Source organism: Miniopterus schreibersii (genome assembly GCF_964146895.1).
Source record: "Miniopterus schreibersii genome assembly, chromosome: 7".
Taxonomy (NCBI): domain Eukaryota; kingdom Metazoa; phylum Chordata; class Mammalia; order Chiroptera; family Miniopteridae; genus Miniopterus; species Miniopterus schreibersii.
In genome coordinates, this window is record NC_138108.1 from 6,203,763 (window position 1) to 6,224,680 (window position 20,918).

Here is a 20,918-nt window from a genome sequence, read left to right on the forward strand (position 1 = left end):
TAGTAGCAACATTTCACCGAAAGGAAAAACACTACAGTTTTCAAACTGAAAATATTTAGGGAGAGCACTTACACTAAAGTGGATCTCCGTTGCCAATTGAACCTCTCCCCCAAACAAACATTTGACTGCAAGTTGTGCAAAAGTCACACACACATTGACGTGTCCAGGTGCTGGATTTGATGAGAAAGTCACATCAGTATTAGCATCAACGTGTTCCTCGGACACCCATTCCGGGGTGAATATTTTACGCAGTCTAGGGGTGCTCTTTTCCTGCAAGTTTTTTTAATATCCAGAGGCTCTAAGGAAATGAAAGCACCTAGTTTTCTTAGAGAAGAGCCGCTTGTCTAAACAGAAAACTTGCCGCAGGGCGCTGAGGAGGTTTCTCGGTCCCCCAGGTGCTGCGCAGCGACAGCCTGCTCGAGTCCACGGACTACTGGCTGCAGAACCGGCGGGCGCCCTGCCAGGTGGGCTTCGTGGAGGACAAGTCCGAGGGCTCGGCCTGCGCCTCCGTGAGTACCCCCGGGGTGGGCCGAGAACCCGGGCAGCGGGCGCCTGGACTTGGCTCAGGGCAGAAGCGTCCTAATTCCTTAAACACGGGCTTGGGAGAATCTCCTCTGGAAAATACACAACCAGTTAGCATGGGCTGTTAACAAAATAGCCCTGGGAGCTCATGTGTCTACTCCCATTTGGCTCATTTCAACAGGTTAATTAATGCGATCGAGGATCTGAAAAGGAAAAACCATGTTCATATTTTCCAAACTGACTGAGAAAAAGATTCAGAAACAGAATTGTAGGATAAGAAATAAAAGACCGTGCAGGCGCCCTCTAGAATCCAGTTCAATATAGTGTAGAACTCCTGCCAGGAGGCATTGCCCAGCATGAAAACTGTAACATTTCTGCACCGTTTTTATATGTTATAGTCATTGTCTGAAACCCTTTTCAAGCCAAGAAGTAACAGGCGTGAGTTTTAACACACTGCAGTTAACTTTTACGTACAAAACCTTCCTTTTCAAGGGAAGAGATGCTCCTGTAGGTAAATATAATGCTTACGGCCGGACTGTGAGTCCCTATGGTAGATGTGAAACAGGCTCATGCCTATTCGCCCTCCAAGGCTCTACTCCATTGGAATGGAGACCACCCCGCTCTTACAGGGTCGTGATTACAGAGACTGAGGGAGGAAATTTTCAAAAAGGAGAGAAATGTCATTCTCACGACTAAACTTAAACTGAGAGCATTCGCTCTGAGCTATTCCTGGAGGTGAGTCGCGTGCCAGCACTTAGAAAAAGGAAGCTGAACGTGGGCCGGAGAAGTTTTCATGTGTAATGAGCAGAACCAGAGCCGGCGGACAGGCGGGAGGTGTAAACGCTTTGCACTGCGGAGTCCCTGGCACAAGGGAAGCAGGTCCACCCAACCGACTTCCCTCAATCTCTTGGTTTAGGCAAACGCTATTGAGTCTGCTACTTTGGGGACTTTTGATCCCTTGACCAGAATACTAGTCGTCGGCTAAAAATCTTTGGGGGAAACAAGAAGAGTTAGGTGGCAAGTAATTTAACAGTGAAACCTTCTCTTCGAATTCAGTTCTGAGATGAGTTGGAAAATGCAGGCATTAGCTGATGCTGATCTCTAATTACACAGCTATAAATTGTAAAAGGAGAGAAATCCCAGCAGCTCCTGTATTAAGAAGTCTCCCATTTGAAGAAGGCACTAAAACCCGTCTAGTGAAAGGCAAAGAGGTCATCTCTAAACATTTTAGTTTTGGCATCTGGATTGCAGATCTACAATTAGAAATGCTAGATTTATAGCCAAATTTAAGATGACCATTGAACCTTCCTACATATAAGAAAACCCTCCTCCCATCCCCCGCCAATCCCAATGGGCTCAAATTTGGACTTAAAACTGTCCGACTTCCTTTCTTAATTCTTTGTCCGTTTCTAGTGTCAGATGATGTCAGTGCGGTTGAGCTGATTTGTCCTGTCTTTGAGGTTCTTCCTATTCTTTCCAAAAGGGGGGAAAATCTAAGCACAAACAAAAGGTAAACAGATTTGTTTTCCCACAATAGTTCACAATCATTGACACTGACACAAGTGTGAGAAATTGTCCATGATTCTCACCCCAATTTCAGGATCCCTTTGAAAAACTAGCTCTAATCTCTCAAAAAAGTATCCTGTAGTCACTTAACTTACAAGTCCTTTCTCTTCTGATTTGGGGAAGATTTCTAGGATGGGGAGAAGCAACAGAGGCCCGAGGTGGGCACTGCTGAGGGGCGGGTATAGCTGCAGAAGCAGTAAAGGTCAGCCGTGGAGCTGGCTGACCAGGACAGGGAGCTCTTGATCTAAACAGCCATACAGAGTAGCCAAAAGAGCCCAGGAAAGAGTGCTTAATTCCTTTTCAAAAAATTCTGCAAAAAAAGAGAACTATTTTACAATAATATCATCATATCATCATACTTAAAGTTTAATTTTTAAAAATTTAGTTCCATAAAATTACTCCAAATCTAAACCTATTTTCAAATAATAACAGAATCCGAGGAACCTGTAGCAATGTCGTCCCATATTTTATTGCTCTGCACTCTGTCCTGCATGAACACTCTGTTCTACGTGAACCGTTGCTTCTTTAGCTCATTTCTTCCTGATCGAGATGAAGAGCCAACTTTTTCATATTTAATTTTGATTGATTTGGTGCCCATCCTACTGAACTACAAGTACAGTTTATGAATTTACTGTGTCTTAGAACTAAGTCCCTCAGTGTATGTACCAAGGTTTCTGAATTCAAGACGCCCACTTAAGAATTTTATGGAGGGACAACCTCAGGCCTGGAAAGCCTTCAGGGTGTTGCTTGCAGGGGTCAGTATGGCTGTTTGTTCTCAAACATCAAACAGTGAGTTTGGGTCATTATTTCCAGGGGGAACAGCATTCGTTTCACAGCTGAAATGAGAAGCCTTAGTGAAGACAGTTAGAAGCAGTCACAGATATGACAGGCACGCCACACAGGAACTACCGGCCAGGAAGGCAGAGCCCCTGAAAGTCACACTTAAAAGTTTTTCAAAATGTGTCTGGTATGAAAATTGTGCTTGTATTTTTCTAAATAGCATTCCCCTGTCAAGCTGTATAATTTTATTTTCTTTCTGATTTGCAATTCTGGGAAGAAAAAAAAAAAAGTATATTAGCCCTCAGGGTGTTTTTTTTAAACCTGATTATTTATTAAAAACAAACAAAAGGGAATGTGGGTCTTCTGATCCAGTGGTCTCCACGTCCCAGGCCCACCCCACCCCAAAGCAAGATTCTTATTTATGCCCATAAGCCTGAGTCAAATACATAATGAAATATTTGTGGATCTTGAGATCTTTGCCACTGTAAATAAAGCCAGATGAATAGCTCGGGGTGTGCTTTTAAACCTGGGTTTTCATACATTTCTCAACTGTTTTAAAATTTATTTTGACAGAAGAATGCATCATTAAATAGCTCAGAAGAGCTTTGAATTTCAAAGTCGGTACAATTCTGCTATTACTGCAATTTCCCTGAGTGGAAAGCTTGTCAAGAAAACCCAACAACAAACAAGGTTTCTCATTTCAATACCTTTAGGCTTTAAGGAATCTGACTGCATCATTTTGGATTCTTTTTAGTATAATTATTTGTTTGCGTTAACGTGTCTTTCTTAATCAGTTCTTCCAAAATCCCAGGAAAACTAGTTAAAGTAATAGCATTGTTATTATTTTTTAAACTTAGAGTCTCAGGTTAAGAGAGAGAGAGAGAGAGCCCACCTGTGGGACGAAACCAGCTGGTGGGACCCATTTCTGACACCTGTCGTTTTGGCTTGTGCTCGCTTGCCTGGCCCCATCCTTGTCACCTGCCAGCTTCTGTTTGCATTTGAATTTAAGGCCCTGTCGCTGAGCGGTCTCTCACAGGCCTTCCAGCTCAGAAATGCTGGGAGTCTAGGACCAAAGTCCGTCACCAGAACTCCACCGCCTGGGTAGCTAATCCACGTTTTTACCGCTCTCCACAGACAGACAGCGCCCCCCTCTGTGGCCTTCCTCTCAGAGGATGACTTGGAAAATAAAGCCTTACCCAATCTGGGAAATAAAGGACAGTGGACATGAATCACACCAACTTATTTCCTTTATTCATAAGTGTGTACATATATGTATGCCTCCATGCACATATATATATGTATGGGTGGGGGTTCAGTTAGTTCTGTTAAAAATAAGCGATATAAGCAGTCAAAATGCCAGTGGATTTGGTGGCGCTCAGAGCGGTTTGAGCAGAATGACCAGACAGGAGCGCCTGGGTCCCACAGTGTGCGGGCTCCCCTCCCAGGGTCTCAGAGCAAATGTTCCCTGCACCTCAGGAGCTCAGAAAGCTGGACCTTTTCGACAGCAGAGCAGCTCTGGAAACCGATGCCCGCTTCCCCTTCTCCTGAGCTTGTTTTGGTGTCTGACACTTTTAATTTGTGTATTGTTCGGCTGTTCCGCGAAGCCTGCTTCCCCTTCACAGGCTGAGCCTTCCTCTGCCTCTGCTCAGACGCACAGCCTGGGCCTGGCAGCCCCTCGGCGACACCGCCCTGAGCGAGGCCCTCCGACGTGGCACTGCCCGACCTTGCCATTCCCGCGGCCTCCTTTGGGTCCCACCCCTGCCTCCTTGGCTCGCCCGTTTCCCCGCTGGCTGCTCCAGGGCTAACAAAGCTCTGAGTGCCCACTGCCCAGCGGCCTGCTCCGGTTACCTTCGGGCAGCGGGAGTTCTGACACCGGGTTGGAATTTTGTTCCACCCGTCGAGGGTTCTCCTCGTCTCTGCTGAATCGGCCGCCCTGTGCCTTAGTTTACTGTTCCTAGGAGGAGCCCTTGTTTCTGAGAGTGCCTTCCGCTTCACCTTCCCCAAGCTCTGCTTCAAACAGCCTCCGTCCTTCGGGAGACTTCTGAGCCCTGTTCTTACAGAGCACGTCTCACCCGGGCCAGGCCCTGAGCCCTGCGCGCTGGGTAAGGGGGGGCCTCGGGCTTGCTTGGCTGCCTCCCGCCATGGAATGCCTCTCTATAAGCAAGCTGGAGTGAGAGTGTCGCGGCCCCAGGATTCTCAGGCTCCCACATCTGGGGCAGCGTCTGGGCAGGACCTCCCTGGGGGAAAGAAACCCCCCACTTCTTGGCGTCCCTCTCCGGGAATTCAGCCTCTTCCGTTTGGAGCTGGAGGGCATGAGAAACGCTGGCAGTGTCTGACTCCCAGTGAGATGCAGTCGCCCTTGTTTGGGCGCCGAGGGGTGAGGGGTCCAAATGAGTTTCTCTCAAGTTGAACTGGGGGAGGGGGCAGGGGAAAGGGGGCAGCGAGTTATGATGGAAATGCCATAGGCTGTCTCTGTTCTGAGTTTTAGTAGATTTTCTTGGAAAATGTTTCTTCATATTCTGTATGTTTTCAGTATACTTTCTAGAGAATTAAAATATTTGACATTCATAGTTTTTGCCAGCTTGTCTTGTTTCACTGGAAAGTTGGTCCACAGAGCTCCTCACTGTCATCTCAAACCTGGAACCCCCTACAGTTTCTTATTTCCAGGCCATTTCACTCTGGTACCTCCAAGACCCTTGGAGCTGCTTGAGTCTGTGACCCAGGCTGGGTTTGTAACCGAAGAGTCAGGGAGTTGATGTCTCCCATTAAAGGTAGCTTAATATCCATTAGCATTCAACCTTGGGGGTAGAGTTCTGTCATGAAAGTTAAAACATCTTATGCCCCTAAGGAAAGGCACCTCATTTTTTTATAAAGTTAAGAGTAAATGTTTGGGGAGAGAGCCAGTATTTTCCTTACGGGGGGGGGGGGGGGAATGGGGTTCCTTGTAATACATGGAGTTCAACTTCAGAAGGTGCTTCTGTTTAATTTTATTCTAAGACATTTAACAGGTATCTTTCAGTGTCCAGAGTAGCCATTAAAAACTTGCTAAACAGCATTGATTTTTTTAACTTTAGGGAACATAATTTGAAAATAAACCCACAAAATAAATTATTTGTAAAATATTTCCTTTGATTATGCGAACTGAATGGCAATATAGTTGTTAGCTGGAAGCTATGCAGACATTAAAGGAGGTCTGACAAAGGATGCTCACTGAGAAATAGCTAAAACGGAATCATTCTCTGTGGTACTAATTGCATAGCAGACTCAATAGTCTATTTATGTCACTCACTTGTTCCCACATAATCACGTTACCAGCCTATAAGAGAATTTAGTCATGTGTCCTTGAGACCACCATAATTTTGAGCTATAAATTCCTGAAAAGATATATCTGCCCCAAAGAAAATTCTCTGGTCACTGCAGCTTTTGTCTAACAGCATTGATAACTCAAATGAGGTAGGTGCAGGCTAAAATAACCAACATTAAAATTAAGGGTCCTCATTTATCATGACATTTTCCCAAGTGACTCGGTCTTTGTGAGCTCAAAAGTTCCTTCCCAGTTTAAGACTCCTTTCAAATGCTCGTATATTCTCCTTGGCAGTGCAGCATTGGAAGAAAGTGGTATTTTGCCTAATTAGTGAGAGCAGCATGGTTGTCCTGCCTGTTTTTTTTTCACACTGACCTTCAACAAGGTGTTCTGTCAACTCAGCAGACTGCTATTGTTCTGATGTTTGTTCTGGGGAAACACATTCTGTCTGAATTGCCTGAGAAGTGAAAGGACCAGGGGTGCCTTTCTGGTTTCCCTGAGTAACTGCCAAGGGAATTCATCGACCAGAGCCACAGGCTAGGAGCTATTCCTATGACCACTCAGCTTTATTGACTATTTTTCTTCCTTCAGTGAACTTGGCTTCGGGGGTGCTTTCTCCTCTGTTATGATCCTTCCAGAGGGGCAGAGATCCCCCTCTCTGAAGAGAAGGCCTTTAGAGAGGAAGGCAGGGAGCCTCAGGGAGGATGACTGTGCTCGGCAGGAGCCTGCTTAGGTTCTCGGCCCCCGAAAGCTCTTTGTAGTTAACCAGCGCCGGGCACTTTAGAGACCCCCAAACGGGCTCCGGGAGGCCTTCAAGGTGCTGCAGAAATAACGGATTCCTGTGGCGCAGGAAAATCCGCATCACATCATTTGCTTGGAAACAAACCCCACAACCCCTGACTACCTTACAATAAACAATATTCACGTGTGAATATAGGAAAATGCGAAAAGAACACTCCTGGTGTTTTCTTAATGTGCCGACAATACGGGAGAATCCACGCAGGCTTTCTGCTCCCTTGAAATCAGTTCTGCAGCCATTTGTCTCTTTGCCATTTGTAAATCTGTTCTGTTATTCACCTCATCTCTTGCTTAGAATTTTAAAAACTGTGATACTAATTGTCAAAGCCAGGAGGTGATTAATCAGCACACTGCTCTTGCAGGATGGAATGGGCATGGGTGAGCCAGCCAGTCCTTCGAGGGGCAGGGAAGGGAAGGTTTCTGAGTCCACGTTGCGTTCTAGAAGCTACATCCATTGGGCACCACTTATGAAGGTGGTAAGACACTGCCCGTTGCTTTATTTGGGCTTAGAAATGTGTAGGAGGAATGAAAGGAAAAATACAGCCCAAATACAGCTTTATTTTTGTCTATGAAGAAATACCTTTTCTATATTAAGGACAGAAAGATTGAACTCATCACCTGTACAGATTTCCATGCAAAGTAATGAGCTTTTTAATAAAAGAAGTGCTCAGAGGGAGATGGGGTAAGCATGGAGCCACGGTACTGAACAGGTGACTCACACATCAGGTCAGTGACCTCTGCAGTTCTTCCATTCCAGATTTATATGACTTTGCGAAATTTTCCATAAAATGAACGAGTATTTACTGAATACTTCTGGTCCGCTAGGACTCTCCGCTGAGAACATTTGGTGAATTCATTAATTGAGACAACATCTCTGCACAGTTGGGAGTATTATTTTCTCCAGGCGAGACCGACTTGGGTGGAACACCTAAGCTACACGGCTAGGAAATGGTGGAGCCAGGAGTAAGACCCAGGCGGTCTCCCCACGAGTCCAGTCTCTCAGCCCTGCCTGCACTGTCTCCACATTGTTGGCACCCATTTCTAGAGCTCTGACTTCATGGCAACTGAAAGATCTGCCTGTTCCTTTTTATACAGAGACAGAGGACTCCTTAATTACAAAAGTGATTGTTTAGTGATCCCACAGATTTTTATTTTACCACTTTAGATGTCTAACAATTTTTCAGCTCACTTATAACCTGTTAATAATGAGAGCTTTATAGTGCTTTAATTTATAAACTGTTTCCACTAACAATATCCTTTCACCGAGGCTTTACAGAAACCCTATGAAGTAGCCAGAATAGGTATTATAAGTAAAGACATTTGCATGGGTGTTGAAAGGTTTAATGCTTGAACAGGATCATGAAGTGATGGTTTTGGTGCCTGAAACCATGTCCTCTGATTGCATTTGCCAAGCAATCTTTTCATGGCCATGTCACTTGCCAATTAAAGGATTAATTGGGGAAGTAAAGTCTTAGGATTTTATACACTTGATTTTCTAGAGCAGCATTGGCAAAATACAGTCTTTGGGCCAAATCTGCCCACTGCTTGCTTTTGTAAATAAAGTTTTATTGAGACACAGTCATGCCCGTTCATGTAGGTATTATCTATGGCCACTTCCCCACCACCGAGGAGTTGAATGAATGCAACAAAGACCTGATGGCCTGCACATCTAAAATATTTACTATATGGCCCTTTACAGAAAATGATTGCCAACCTCCATTCTATAGCAAGTACTTAACATTTTGAAAGATAAATACTTCTTCTTCGTTGGTGTAGCATGGATGAAAACAAGACTATGCCTGTTCTAGCTGAAGAATCTCTGAGGTCTTTTTTGCATCAAGTGCTTAAAGAGCTTTACTCTCCACCATCAAGACTTTACTCTCTGCTTCCCACTACATAAAGCCATGATACGTTTTGAAATTTTTATCAAAGTGACCTTCCCACGAACGCTCTCATTCTTGTTTCAGCCTTTTCCTGCCTTACCTCTTAGCTTCTTCTCATTGAACTACTCCGCATGGTCTAAGAAATTACAAGTTTCATAGCATTTCCCCCGGCTTGCATCTGATTACACTGATTTACATCTGATTTCTCTTTCCTCTGACGATCTGGCATCTTTCAGAACAGTATTGTTTCCGGCATGAATCTAGCTTTTGTTTTTCCCAAAGCTGTGATTACTAACAGTATTTTTAGGCCTGTAAACCCTAATTTTCATTCCATTTTACTGCAGACTGTTAATCACAACCTACCAGAAATCACAAAAGCGACGGTCATGGTGGTGGAGAAATATTTGATGTGTGGTTTTGCAATTCAGAAAGAGAAACACATGTCAGCTCTTTAGAAAAGAAACGCAAGTCCTTGGTCATTCGAAGAGGGTGTGATTAGAGGATACGTCCCCCTACTTCTGGGGCTCTGGTTTAAAGGAGTGACCAGGGGCCTGTACATACCCACCTGAGCCCTAGGTCATGATTAATTCTGAAAAAACATGCTATGCTGAAAGGTCACTACATTCGTGGCATAAAAGAAAAAAAGTGTAGGTGTTATAAGAACCCTTTCATCACTGAGATCCAATTTGGTGTTGCTATCCTGTGGTTGAATCTACTCCCATAATTATGTTCTCAACCCTGAGAGTCATTAGACTACAGTGGTGACTGAGATAGACGTGTCCCTGTCCTCTTAAAGCCAGTTGTTTCCTTGGCTTTGGAATAGAATGGCCTCATGTTTCTTTGATAACATTGGTTATTTTATGCTGAACAGAAATTTGATTGGCAGGGATACCTGTTGAGAGAGGAAAGGGAGAGAGGAGAACGGGAGAAGGCAGGCAGGCCGAGCAACCTAAAGGCAAAGCTACTCTGGGGGGGGGGTCCCTGAAAGACTTCAAACAAGTCAGCATTAATTTTCCCAGGGGCGTTAATGTAGAGCACAGAGAGTATAGCTGAGATTATATCAATTAACCTCCATTATAGAATATTTTTGCATTTAAATACATTTTTGAATCATGGTATATATTTACAGTAACATTTGCATTATTAACACCTCTTTTCAAATGATCAGAAAATACAACCTGCCTTAGTGCAGACAATCGCTTGGCTTAATGTCATGAGGACCCACTATGGAGCAGGGCGTGTTTGACCTTGAGGTTAATCTCCAGGAGTTTACCCTTGTCTGCCTGCATGGTGATTTTTGCAAGCTAAACACTGAAAATGCTTAGATTTTTTTTTTTTTTTTTAATTTCTTAACACTGTCACTAATAAGTCATAGAGTGGTTCTCTCCTAATTAACCGCAGGTCATTAGGAATGCTTCCTTGGTCTACCTCATGACACTATATTGCTACGAACTTCAGACCCAAAGTCACTAATTTTATTCTCTAAAAAAAATTTTAGGTGATGCTAGGAGTAACTGCTAAAGTGGAATTTATCAAAACCACTCACGGAAGGGCTGAGGTATGTAAACCTTCAGTCCACATGGTCCTGAGGGCAGTAGGCTTGTCTCCTAACAGATAAAGTGGGTGAGCATGTGGCGACGACTGAACAGTTCATTAGTGCCCAGAAATTACGTGCTTATTGACGCGCTGATTTAATTTGGAGAGTGTTGTGGCTCAGCTGAAAATCTGGGCAACACATTACACGTGGAGGTCTCAGGAGGGTCAGGCTTTTGTTTGTGTCACAGTTTAGCCCTTTCTGCGTGTTTATCAGTACATTAATAATATCATCAATCTTACCGATGTGAATGTAAGGAAAAGATGCTCTCACATATAGCTGATGGGTATTAAATATTTCAAACCTGTTTAGACAGGAAACCAAAGCATTGGTTAAAATTTAAATTACGTATGTGCCCTGCAACCCTGAAATCTCACTTTGGGGACTGAACCCATAAAAGTAACTGAAAATGAAAATCTATACATGTCATTCTTCATAGTGGCAATGACAGAAACAAACCAACCCACACACCTGGAAGGAAAGTGATTCCCATTAAGAGGCTGGTTGGATAAACTGTGCCCCCCCCCCACACACACACACAGAATAGGAGCCGGTTGTTGTAAAGACGGCGCTGGGGCTCTATCACTACACTTGGAGGGATTTCCAAACTGTATTGTTGAGTGAGAAAAGTCAAATATAAAGAAAGGCATGTAATAGGATCTCATTCTTATAAAGCGATGTCCTAATTCCCCATATAGATGTGTTCACACACATACACAGGATGCATGTCATATGTCAAGTTCTTATCATAAGGTCAGGGTATGGAAGGAAAAGGGATTTTATATGGAAATGACAGAGAAAGAAGTAGGACCAATTAAGTTTAAAAAAAATAAAACAAAGACTAAACTTTCCCTCAGCTTACCAACCCTCCCCATCCTGCCCAAAATATACTCTCATGTGTTGTGAATAGAAAACCCAACATGAATTATGATTCTGTTTATTGAAAACTAGAGTGTATGTATGCAAAATTAGAAAAAATATACTTAGTAAGATGCATAGATGTCCATGGGAAAAAGCATGTTGTAATATATATACTGGGATTTGGGGGTTTTATTTTACTCCCAAATAAAATCCTTATATTTGTGTGTTACATACATATACATAATAAATATAGGTGATAAATTTATAGACATGTAGATATATATTTATTTGGAGAAATAAATATATACACTATTAGAATTTATTATGACAATTGGGTGGGTATTGGGTAGGGAGAGTGCTTATCAGTTTTGCCTTTACGTATCTTTTATTATTTTTTTGTTTCATTTATTTTAGTAATCATTGTATCTGTAAAAATGAATTAAAATGTTGTTTAAAATAAATTTTAAGAAGCTAGGTAAGTCGTGTCCGCAGGGTGCGCCACAGAGCTGAGGGGAGATCACACTCTCTCAGCTCCACTTCAGTGTGATGTGTTATCACCGAAGAAACAGATGAGGGGACGTGGGGTCACAGGAGAGGGAAGAACTGTCAGAGGAGGTGACAGGCAAAGCTAAACACCCAACGGAGATTCTTGAGACGATGTGACTTTCCTTTAAGGTGTAGCACGAAAACTAGAGAAACAGTAACTGGACAAAGAAGATAGAGGAGAGAATTCTGAGCAGGTAAAGAAACACAACCAAAGGCAGACACGCAGAATCACCAACCAGGTTTCTTATTTATATTAAAGAAAGACCCCAATGTATCTCTGAACGAAAGAACTATAGGACTTACGTGATTGTAACACCAGAATTCAACTCCTTCATAGTTATCTGGTGATGGATTTTCATCAACAATGAAACTCATAATAATATTAAAATCCAAAGAAATAAAACCTAAAAGGCCAGAAGTGGGAGAAAATATTTGAAACTGTAAATGACAGCAAAGGTCTTCTAAAGATAACTGAAGAACATATGAACATAAAATTTAAGGTGCTTAAGATACTAGTGCTGACCTCCTCCAGCTGTTTTAGTTGACACTTTTAAAGTTTGTTTGGTCCCCAAAAGAAATGCAGATTTCCATCTCCTTGTGTATTTAAAAATTCGTGCTGACATTGCAGTGAGTCTGCATGTATGTCTGTAAATAATTCATATACAGCCTCTGAGTAGGCCCTGCGTCGGCCTTTCTATTTTTTTAAACAGCAGAAATCTTTTTCAAATGAAATCTTACCTTCCCCCCAGTATATAAGCAGGGAAAACAGAAAAGAGCATCGACGCTCATTTGAAGGCCTGAGGCCCTGTTTGGGATCGATTTCGCTCCCAGCTCTGGACGACAGGCCCTTACAGAGAAGACGGAATGGCAGTGTCCCTCTGACCATGGCTGGCTGACAGATGGCCTGGCTGGTGGCTGGCCGGCTGGCCCAGCCCCCAGGAGGACCTGTCAGTCACTAAGCCAAGATGACCTCAGTGGAGCCTCTGAAACGAAGTGCCTCTACTTTCCCAGATTTCTCCCTCCCCAGGTTATACTTGATTTATAACTATGTTGGGGAAACTGTATGAGCTCAGTGTCAAGCACTGATCCATTTTTTCTCATTGAGCAGTTTAAGAATCGACCCATTTTTGCTGCGATTGGGAGCAGCCAGCAGCCGTCAGAGAGCCCCCAGGGTTCCCCCGCGGGCCTGCACCCCCAAAGCCCAGGGGCTCCCACCGCCTCCTCTCCTAGCTCTTCTCTTCCTCCGCTGGGGAGGCAGGATCGCCCCCAGCAGGAAAAGCCAAGGTTGCCGCGTCTTTCAACAAACCTCCTGTGGTTTGGGCTGTTAAAGTCACATCCGTGCAGTGGGCCCTTCAAACGCGGTGAAGAAAGACAGGCCCGGGTCCGGGTCCGTCCTGCAGGGAGGAGCAGAATGAATGAGTGAGGACCGAGGGAGAGACGGAGGAGGCCTCGCAGGCCCCCACCAGACGCTGCGACAGTGACGCGTCTAGGACATTGTCTGTCGGGTCACTCTGTGCGCTGATGACGGAGAGCGGATGCCCTGGTGGAACCCTTGGTTCAAACGCGTCTCCGAGCCGAGACACGTGTCCCCAGCGCGTGGACGCTGACCGGTGTGCTTGGTCACTGCCTGGAGCCAGGCGCTCCTGACATCCGGCTCGGGCTCCCCGGCCCGGACGCAGCGGGGGCTTCAGGGCCCACCAGCAGCCTCCGGGTCTCTCTCTGGAGAGCAAGGGGAGCGCTGCACCCACAGGTTCAAACAGCTTGGCGGTGGTTTGAAAGGAGACAGAGGGTGGCCGGCTAACGTTTTCAGAACAGGTTAACCCCAAAAAGGCACAATTACCATTTTATAGAAAATGAATTGCCTGTGTCAAGGCGAGACCCCCGGGAGAGAGGCTAGAATGGAAGGGGCTGGAAGGAGGTGTCTCGTGGCTAATGACGGGGTCAGACGTGGGCGCTGGGACCACAGGCCTTTGAAGTGTGTGAACACAGGCGTATTTCAACTGTAGGATAAACCACATTCCACTGGAAAATAATTTGGGGACAAAATACAACAGAAGATATGATAAAACGGAAAAAAAAGCACAGCTGGAGGTTGTCTGGCTCTGATTCGATTGTCTGATTATTAGGAAGAGCTAAGCGGACCTGTTCCTCCCGCCACTGCTGCGGGGCTCACTGAAGTCCTGTGAACTGTGCTCAGCTTAAACCGCAGGGCTGGCGCCCCGGAGTCACGCTGCACAGCCCCAAGCAGAAGCCTCGGGGATCACAGCCCAAAGCCTGCAGGGCCAGGCGCCGTGAAATGCCTGGAAAATCACCGCCAGAGCAGAATTACCCTCGGACCCCATTTCTTCTTCATCGATTACCCTCTGCGCTTGCAGGCAGAGCCAAACCCTTTGAAACAGTTTCAGCTGGTCTCTTCAGCCCTCGGCACCCCACAGAAACTGCCCTTGCCAAGTTTATGGAGGACCAATGGAACCTTCTCAATCGATCTTACCGGTTTCCACCTCTGGGCAGTGCTGGACGTCCTTCCTCGAATGAGTGTCTGTCAAGGACTGCGAGAGAGCTGAGATGCGTCCCACTTCCAGGCTAATAAGCCGGCCTCTCGCTGATTTATGAACGCTGGGAAAAGGCATGGGGCGGCCGGGTCAGAGAAAAAGAATTTCCTTGCAGCACAACAGTAGCGGGAAAAGCAACGCGATTGTTAGTTTTTCCTGCCTCCCAAGAACCACGGGGCTGGCCCAGGTGGGTCCCAGGAGCGTGTCATGCACTGGTGAGTCTGTGTCACAGCCAAGGAATGCTGACCTGGGAGGGTCCCTGCGTTCACAGAGAGGCCTAGCGAGCCGGCGCCCCGGCCGTTGCCCTGACTGGTGCGGCCAACCCTGGGTAGGCCCCTGCTTCTTATACGTGAGGTAGTTACGTCTGGGAGAGTTACAGGATTCTGGTGTCTCAGTGTCACCCTGTGAGTTCATGGAGTGCATCGCTATGTTCATAACATTATCTAGTTTTAGCTTTTGAACTAAAACGAACAAAAATTAGATAATAATGTATTACATAAACTAAAATTCTGCATCCTTGAAAAACGTTGCCACTGTGTATGTCAGTTTCCTAAGTCCCACTTTAACAACAACCACAGCAGCAGCTCCACCTCCTACTGCTTTCAACCAGTCTGCAATAAGTCACTTAATTTCTCTCAATAGACGAAGCATGGCACTAGCTGACATTATGCCGTCAGGAGCACTAAAGCCAAAAATTCTAAGTTAAATCAAAATTGGTATCAACACTAAAGAACAAATACAGCTACCGAGGTGGTACTGCGTAGACATAGATGATGGGTAGATGATAGATAGATAAACAGACAGATAATCAGAGAATGGAGATCAATCTGTGCTTTTAGCAGATGCTACAAGTAATTTTTTCATGTTAATTAGATAGTAAAATCTTAGCGGTAGCTTCAACATGCCAAGCAACATTTTTTTTGTAGCTAGAATTTTGTTTGCAAAGCCTGTTTCTGTTCAGGACACATGATTCCTGCTGCTCTCAATAGACTTTATTTAATAAATCTGTCATCTGGAAAGAGCAATTGCCCAGACAACCTCTTCTCCCTAATGCATAACTAATTCCACAGAATCATCAGTTATCTCACTCACATCCAAAACAAATGCTTTTTTTTTTTTTTACAAATCACCAATTGTTTCATTGCGTGTCTTTATAGCTGTATAGTATTTTTTGATGGATTGTTTCATAATCTTATTTTATTATTTTGTTTGGTTTCTTTAAACACAAAACGCTTTGCCTGATAAATGTGTGGATCCAGTCCACATTTTCACAAAGCAATGGGCTCTGCCATTTTTCTCAAAACTCAGTCTTGGCATTTTGATTTTTTCATTTTTAATACAGACCTTGGTACAGAGACAAATTTCTCTACTATTAAAAAAAAAATCACCATGCACTCAACAATGACAAAGGACATTTGCCATTGGACCTGAGTCAGTATCCAGGATACAGTAGGAAGTGGCGGAAACTATGGGGAACAGGGGAGCACATGCTACACTTAACAGGGTCTGAGGAATTATTACCACATAGAAATGCAATCTTATTGTCCCAGAGCTTTTACTTTGTAAAAAAAACAAAAGCAAACCAACGGCTAGAAATTCAGATTATTTTTTAAAATATATCTTTGTTGACTTCAGAGAGAGGAAAGGAGAGGGAGAGAGAGATAGAAACATCAATGATGAGAGTCATCGATCGGCTGCCCCCTGCATGCCTCCCACTGGGGATCGAGCCCGCAACCCGGGCATGTGCCCTGACCGGGAATCGAACCCCGATCTCCTGGGTCATATGCTGATGCTCAATCCCTGAGCCACGCCAGCTGGGCTAGAAATTCACATTTTTAATGTGAGATCACCCAATTGATTCATGCTACCTTGATTTCACTTAAAATGCAACTTACTCCACACTAAACACATTTCCAGGCTGGGTGTCAGCTAATTTGGGACTGCAAAGTGCCAGTTGGCAACCTCTGAAAAGAATTGGATGACATCTATTACATCAGGGATAATTAGGCTGGAGTCAAGATTCAGGCCCTATGGGGTCCATTCGTTTTTCAAGGAAAAGTTAGGTTTTCCTCTCCTTTTTCTCTTTTGTAGTGGCCACGGCTAAGGCTGCTTTCCAGGAAACTTCCTTTGCTGGATATCCAGCCCTAACTGTAGGCGTTGCCAAGCAAAGGTCCTCGGCCGAATCACATGTTGTGCATTCTTACTGACCAGGGTGGAGGTAAAACTGAGTCGGAGTAGTAATAAGAATGGCACTTATGGTAATAAGAAAGCGACAGGGAAGCTCACTGACTGGTCACGCTGCCAGGTGCACACATGCCTGCTGCTGACATCCCCATGGTTAGGCCGCGATGGAGGTTTAACACCAAGGAAAGAACATCCACATAGGTAATACTCGAAGCGCTCACGTCAAAATGAACAGTGATGGTGCTGCAAAGGTTGTTGCTGCTTGGCCCCAAATGCTGTGTGGTTCACGGAGCCTTTGTCACCACCTTCAACCTGTGCTCTACTCTTGGAGCCGAGGCCACTCCTTGCGTCCTCTCCGGGCTGCTCTTGGTAATTTGTCATTGCCCCATGGTCCTTCCTCAGCCACCCATCCGACTCAGAGCCCTTCCCGAGAACTTGCTGCTTTCCCCTCCCCCTCGCCCTGGGGGCACCTCCCAAGCTCCGCCGTCCATCTCGGCTTCTACTCCTGGCTCTCTGTGGCTTCGTACAAACCACCCGTTGAACCCAACATTGGATGCCTCTTGGAAATAATCCTCAAAAAACATTATGGATTCAACTGCAAGTATATAGGGTGCCCCCCCAAAATGTATACACACTTAGCAGCTGATAGCTCAATTGGTGTTTCTTTCTGTTCAGATTTAGCCCATTGGAATTAATAATTATTCAAAGTGTGCATACATTTTTTGGGACACCCTATATTAAACTCTTAGAAGTAAATATCACATTCCTATCAATAATCCATGGTTAAAAAAATAAATAAGCTTTTGTTAACTACTAGAATGAAATGCTGAAAATATATCTAACTCTTAATCAAAGTAAAATTCTCAGACTCTAACCAACCTGCTATCTTTTAAAAACAGCATAGCGTTAAATATAACATATATAATATAGACTGTTGCATTATATGTAACATAGCATATTATATAATATTTAACATAACATGTAATAAATGCTGTGCTAAAAAGACAGCATAGCACAACACAGACCTCTGACACAGACGGGGAGTGAATCCTGACTATCAGTCAGCAGCTCTGTGACTCTGCACAAGATGCTTAACTCTTCCTCACCTCAGGTTCCTTGCATGCATTTTGGGGCTCATGACAGAATATTCTTCATAAGAATGTTATAGGGACCAAACATCTGGCCCAGAGAAGGCGTTATGAAAGTGTCTGCTCCCACCAGTTCTGAAGGTCTCAACTGAGCCCCTGGAAACTGCCTTCTAACTCTTTCCAATTAATTCATGTTTAAGTATCAAATGGTTGGAGCTCTGTGGATATTTCATTAACTTTCCCCCTGAAGACTCATTTTCTTCATTATAAAGGGAGATCGAAACCTCAGACGGGAGCAGTTCACTGTATTGCTGCAGCGTTCACACCTGGCTAGATCCAATATTGCAGGCATTACATGCGTGACCATTGGGAGCATTACAAGCACAATCTCTTCTTGGAATATAATATGCTGAAAACCCTTCAGTTGTGATGTTATTAAAAATGCATTTCACAGCCAGGCCATGAGTGAAAAGAGGAGAGAGCAGCAGTGTGATGTGATGGCATGAGGGGCGGACTCTCTGGGAGGTCATTAGAACTGGATGAACTCATTAGGGTAGGGCCCTCGTGAACCGGATTAGGCCCTTGTAAGAGTGAAGAAAACCTGCTGCTTCTGCTCTGCTCGCCGCCATGTGAGGACACAAGGAGAGGTCAGCAGTCTGCAAACTGGAGGAGGGCTCTTTCCAGGATCTGGCCAGCCTTGATCCCTGATCTGGAGGACTTCCAGCCTCCAGAACTGAGAAATAAATTTCTGTCTAGAAGGCACCCAGTTTACGATTTTTGTTATAGCTGCCCAAGGTATAACACATGATTATGTCAACCTCCCCTCATCTGGGGATCTTTTCTTCACTGGTTTTCCATTACATTCAGGATAAAGACAAGGTCTTTAAAATTCCTTCCAGCCCTGCCAGGCATGGCTCAGCGGTTGAGCATCGACCTAGAATCCAGGAAATCGGGGTTCGATTCCCGGTCAGGGCACATGCCCGGGTTGCGGGCTCGATCCCCAGTCAGGAGTGTGCAGGAGGCAGCCGATCAATGACTCTCTCATCATGGATGTTTCTCTCTCTCCCTCTCCCTTCCTCTCTCTGAAATCAATAAAGATATATTTAAAAATAAATAAAAAAAAATTAAAAAATAAAATTCCTTCCAAAGTCCAGCACAATATGGAACCTCATCCCTCTGGCCTCGACGTCCACCATCCGTGTGCTAACCCCCTACGCGCTAACAACTATCGCTTTCAATTTCTTGACCGCACTATCCTCCCTCTTATTATAAAACCTTGAAAATGTTACCTCTTCCCTGCCTGGAAGCCTCCCCTACCTTACCGCCTTCCCACTCACCCTCTGTCCATCCCCCTGTGCCACTTCTAAGTCTTTCAGATCTTGGTTCAAAGCTCACGTCCTCAGGAAGTCCCCCTTCTCCTCCTCTATCTGTCCGGTGGGGTGTCCCCTCTCACCATCTCTGAAGACCAGGCACTCTCCCTTTCAGCTGTGACTTCACAGTTACCACTCTCACAGGCACTCAGATATTTTCCTAAGGAATGAATGAAACAACTCGTAAGTTTTGAACCTCAAATATGCATGTAGTAATGGAGAGCACTGGGAGAGGGCAAAAGTTTGAAAAAGATGGCCTTGCTTGGGTTTTGCTTTGCATTGCACAATTTTATTGCCTATAAGCTCAATAAAATATTGCAAGTTCAATGATATCATGTCAGGGTATTTTAAGTTTATAATAGATGGACTTACATGAATAAAAAGGTTTAATATTCGTTAACTAAAGCATGATTTCTATCATACTCTTTCCACAGTATACTCTTTAAAGATATTTCAGAATACTTGTAGAGAACCTCAGAGCATTTTCTGCATCTATGGTACATAAAATAATTTTAAAGGAAGAGATAGAACATTAAGTTAAGTCGTTCCTGTTTTTAATTGTGCCTCCCTTCTAACTTGTGCAGTGACATTTGGGAGCATGTGCTTAAGTTGTCAAAGGCAGGTATTTAATGCAACTTCTTGACTCCATTGAACAAGTCCGATGTGCCTTCTTGAGCTCTGGTGATTTTTTATTTTATTATTTTCCTCACCTTGCGGACCGTCTATTCTCAGAAACACTGCTGGACCAGCCCACCTTAAGATAGGCCTGGACACACACATGCAGACAGTCAAAGGAAAGGAAGCTTCTCCAACGCAAGCCACAGGGAGCGAAGGTGGCCCTGCCCACTCACGCTTCACAGCTGCCTGGTAGTTGGCTTTAAAGCGCATTTGGCAAACTTTTATTCATGCCTTTACTCCCTGTGGAAATATGAGATTTCCCCTGGCTCATGCTCTAATGGAATACTTCCTGAAGGGCAGGGATAGTATTTTTTGCTTATTTACTTTACCTACTTGTTCATATTCAAAGTGACAGAGAAACATTTTGAGACACCCTTGAGTCAGAAAGAATGAGACTTGCTAGCTACCCTAGGGAAGGTCGGTCCTGCCAGATTATGCCAAGACTTATGATAACAGAGCTCCCGGGTGCGCAGCCAGTGAAACCCATCCGTGGGCAGCATCAGAACTATCTCATCAAACTTGTACTCCGTTTCTCACACACGAGGCCTCTGGGCTGTTGGAGACACTGGCAGCAATGCGCCCAGAGGAAACGGAGCAGCAATTTGGAATCCTGGGGTCTCTGAGAACAGTGCTCAAGCCCTTCAGTACTACTGTTGGCCTCTGCAGGAGACAGAGGTTTGCCATAAAGCACAGGTTCCAAGAGAGCAATAGATTTCAGATGGCAGTCCGGCCCCTCCACTGGGAGCCCCAGTGCCATCAGTCAGTATGTACATAGCACTTGCTTGAGGAAAGGTGCCCTAGCTCCTCTCTGTCTCTGAGCTGAACTCTCATTTGAGATCCCTCTGTCACCACTGTTAACCCTCCCTATACTCACGGCAAATGCATGTGGGGAGACAGAGCCTCCAAGATGTCATCAGAAGCAACAGTAGGGCCTTGAAGTCTCCCCACCAGCTGCTCTGTTCCTTGGCGCTTCCTCTCCAGGGGAAGAGAATCGATGCCATAAGGAACTTTCCCCAACGCAAAAACATCCCAGGAGCCAAGAGATGGAGCTGTTAATCATTTGACATTTCATGGTCAGACTGTAATTGTGCTTTGTTTTCCATTTCGTTTTGTTTGTTAGTTTGTTTTTAATGACTTTTTTTAAATCTTTATTGTTGAAAGTATTACAGATGTCCCCTTTTTCCCCCCATTG

The 20,918-nt window shown here is 44.7% G+C and overlaps 1 protein-coding gene across 2 annotated transcripts in view; it reads left to right on the forward strand.

Annotated features, from left to right (window-relative positions):
* The window catches only part of SPHKAP (SPHK1 interactor, AKAP domain containing), an 83,619-nt gene that overhangs the window by 28,760 nt on the left and 33,941 nt on the right, over positions 1-20,918 (forward strand). For both annotated transcript variants that reach the window (XM_081143395.1, XM_081143396.1), the window contains exon 4: positions 396-509. In XM_081143395.1, coding sequence (XP_080999521.1) covers positions 396-509 — 114 coding nt within the window. The remainder of the gene's footprint in view (positions 1-395; positions 510-20,918) is intronic.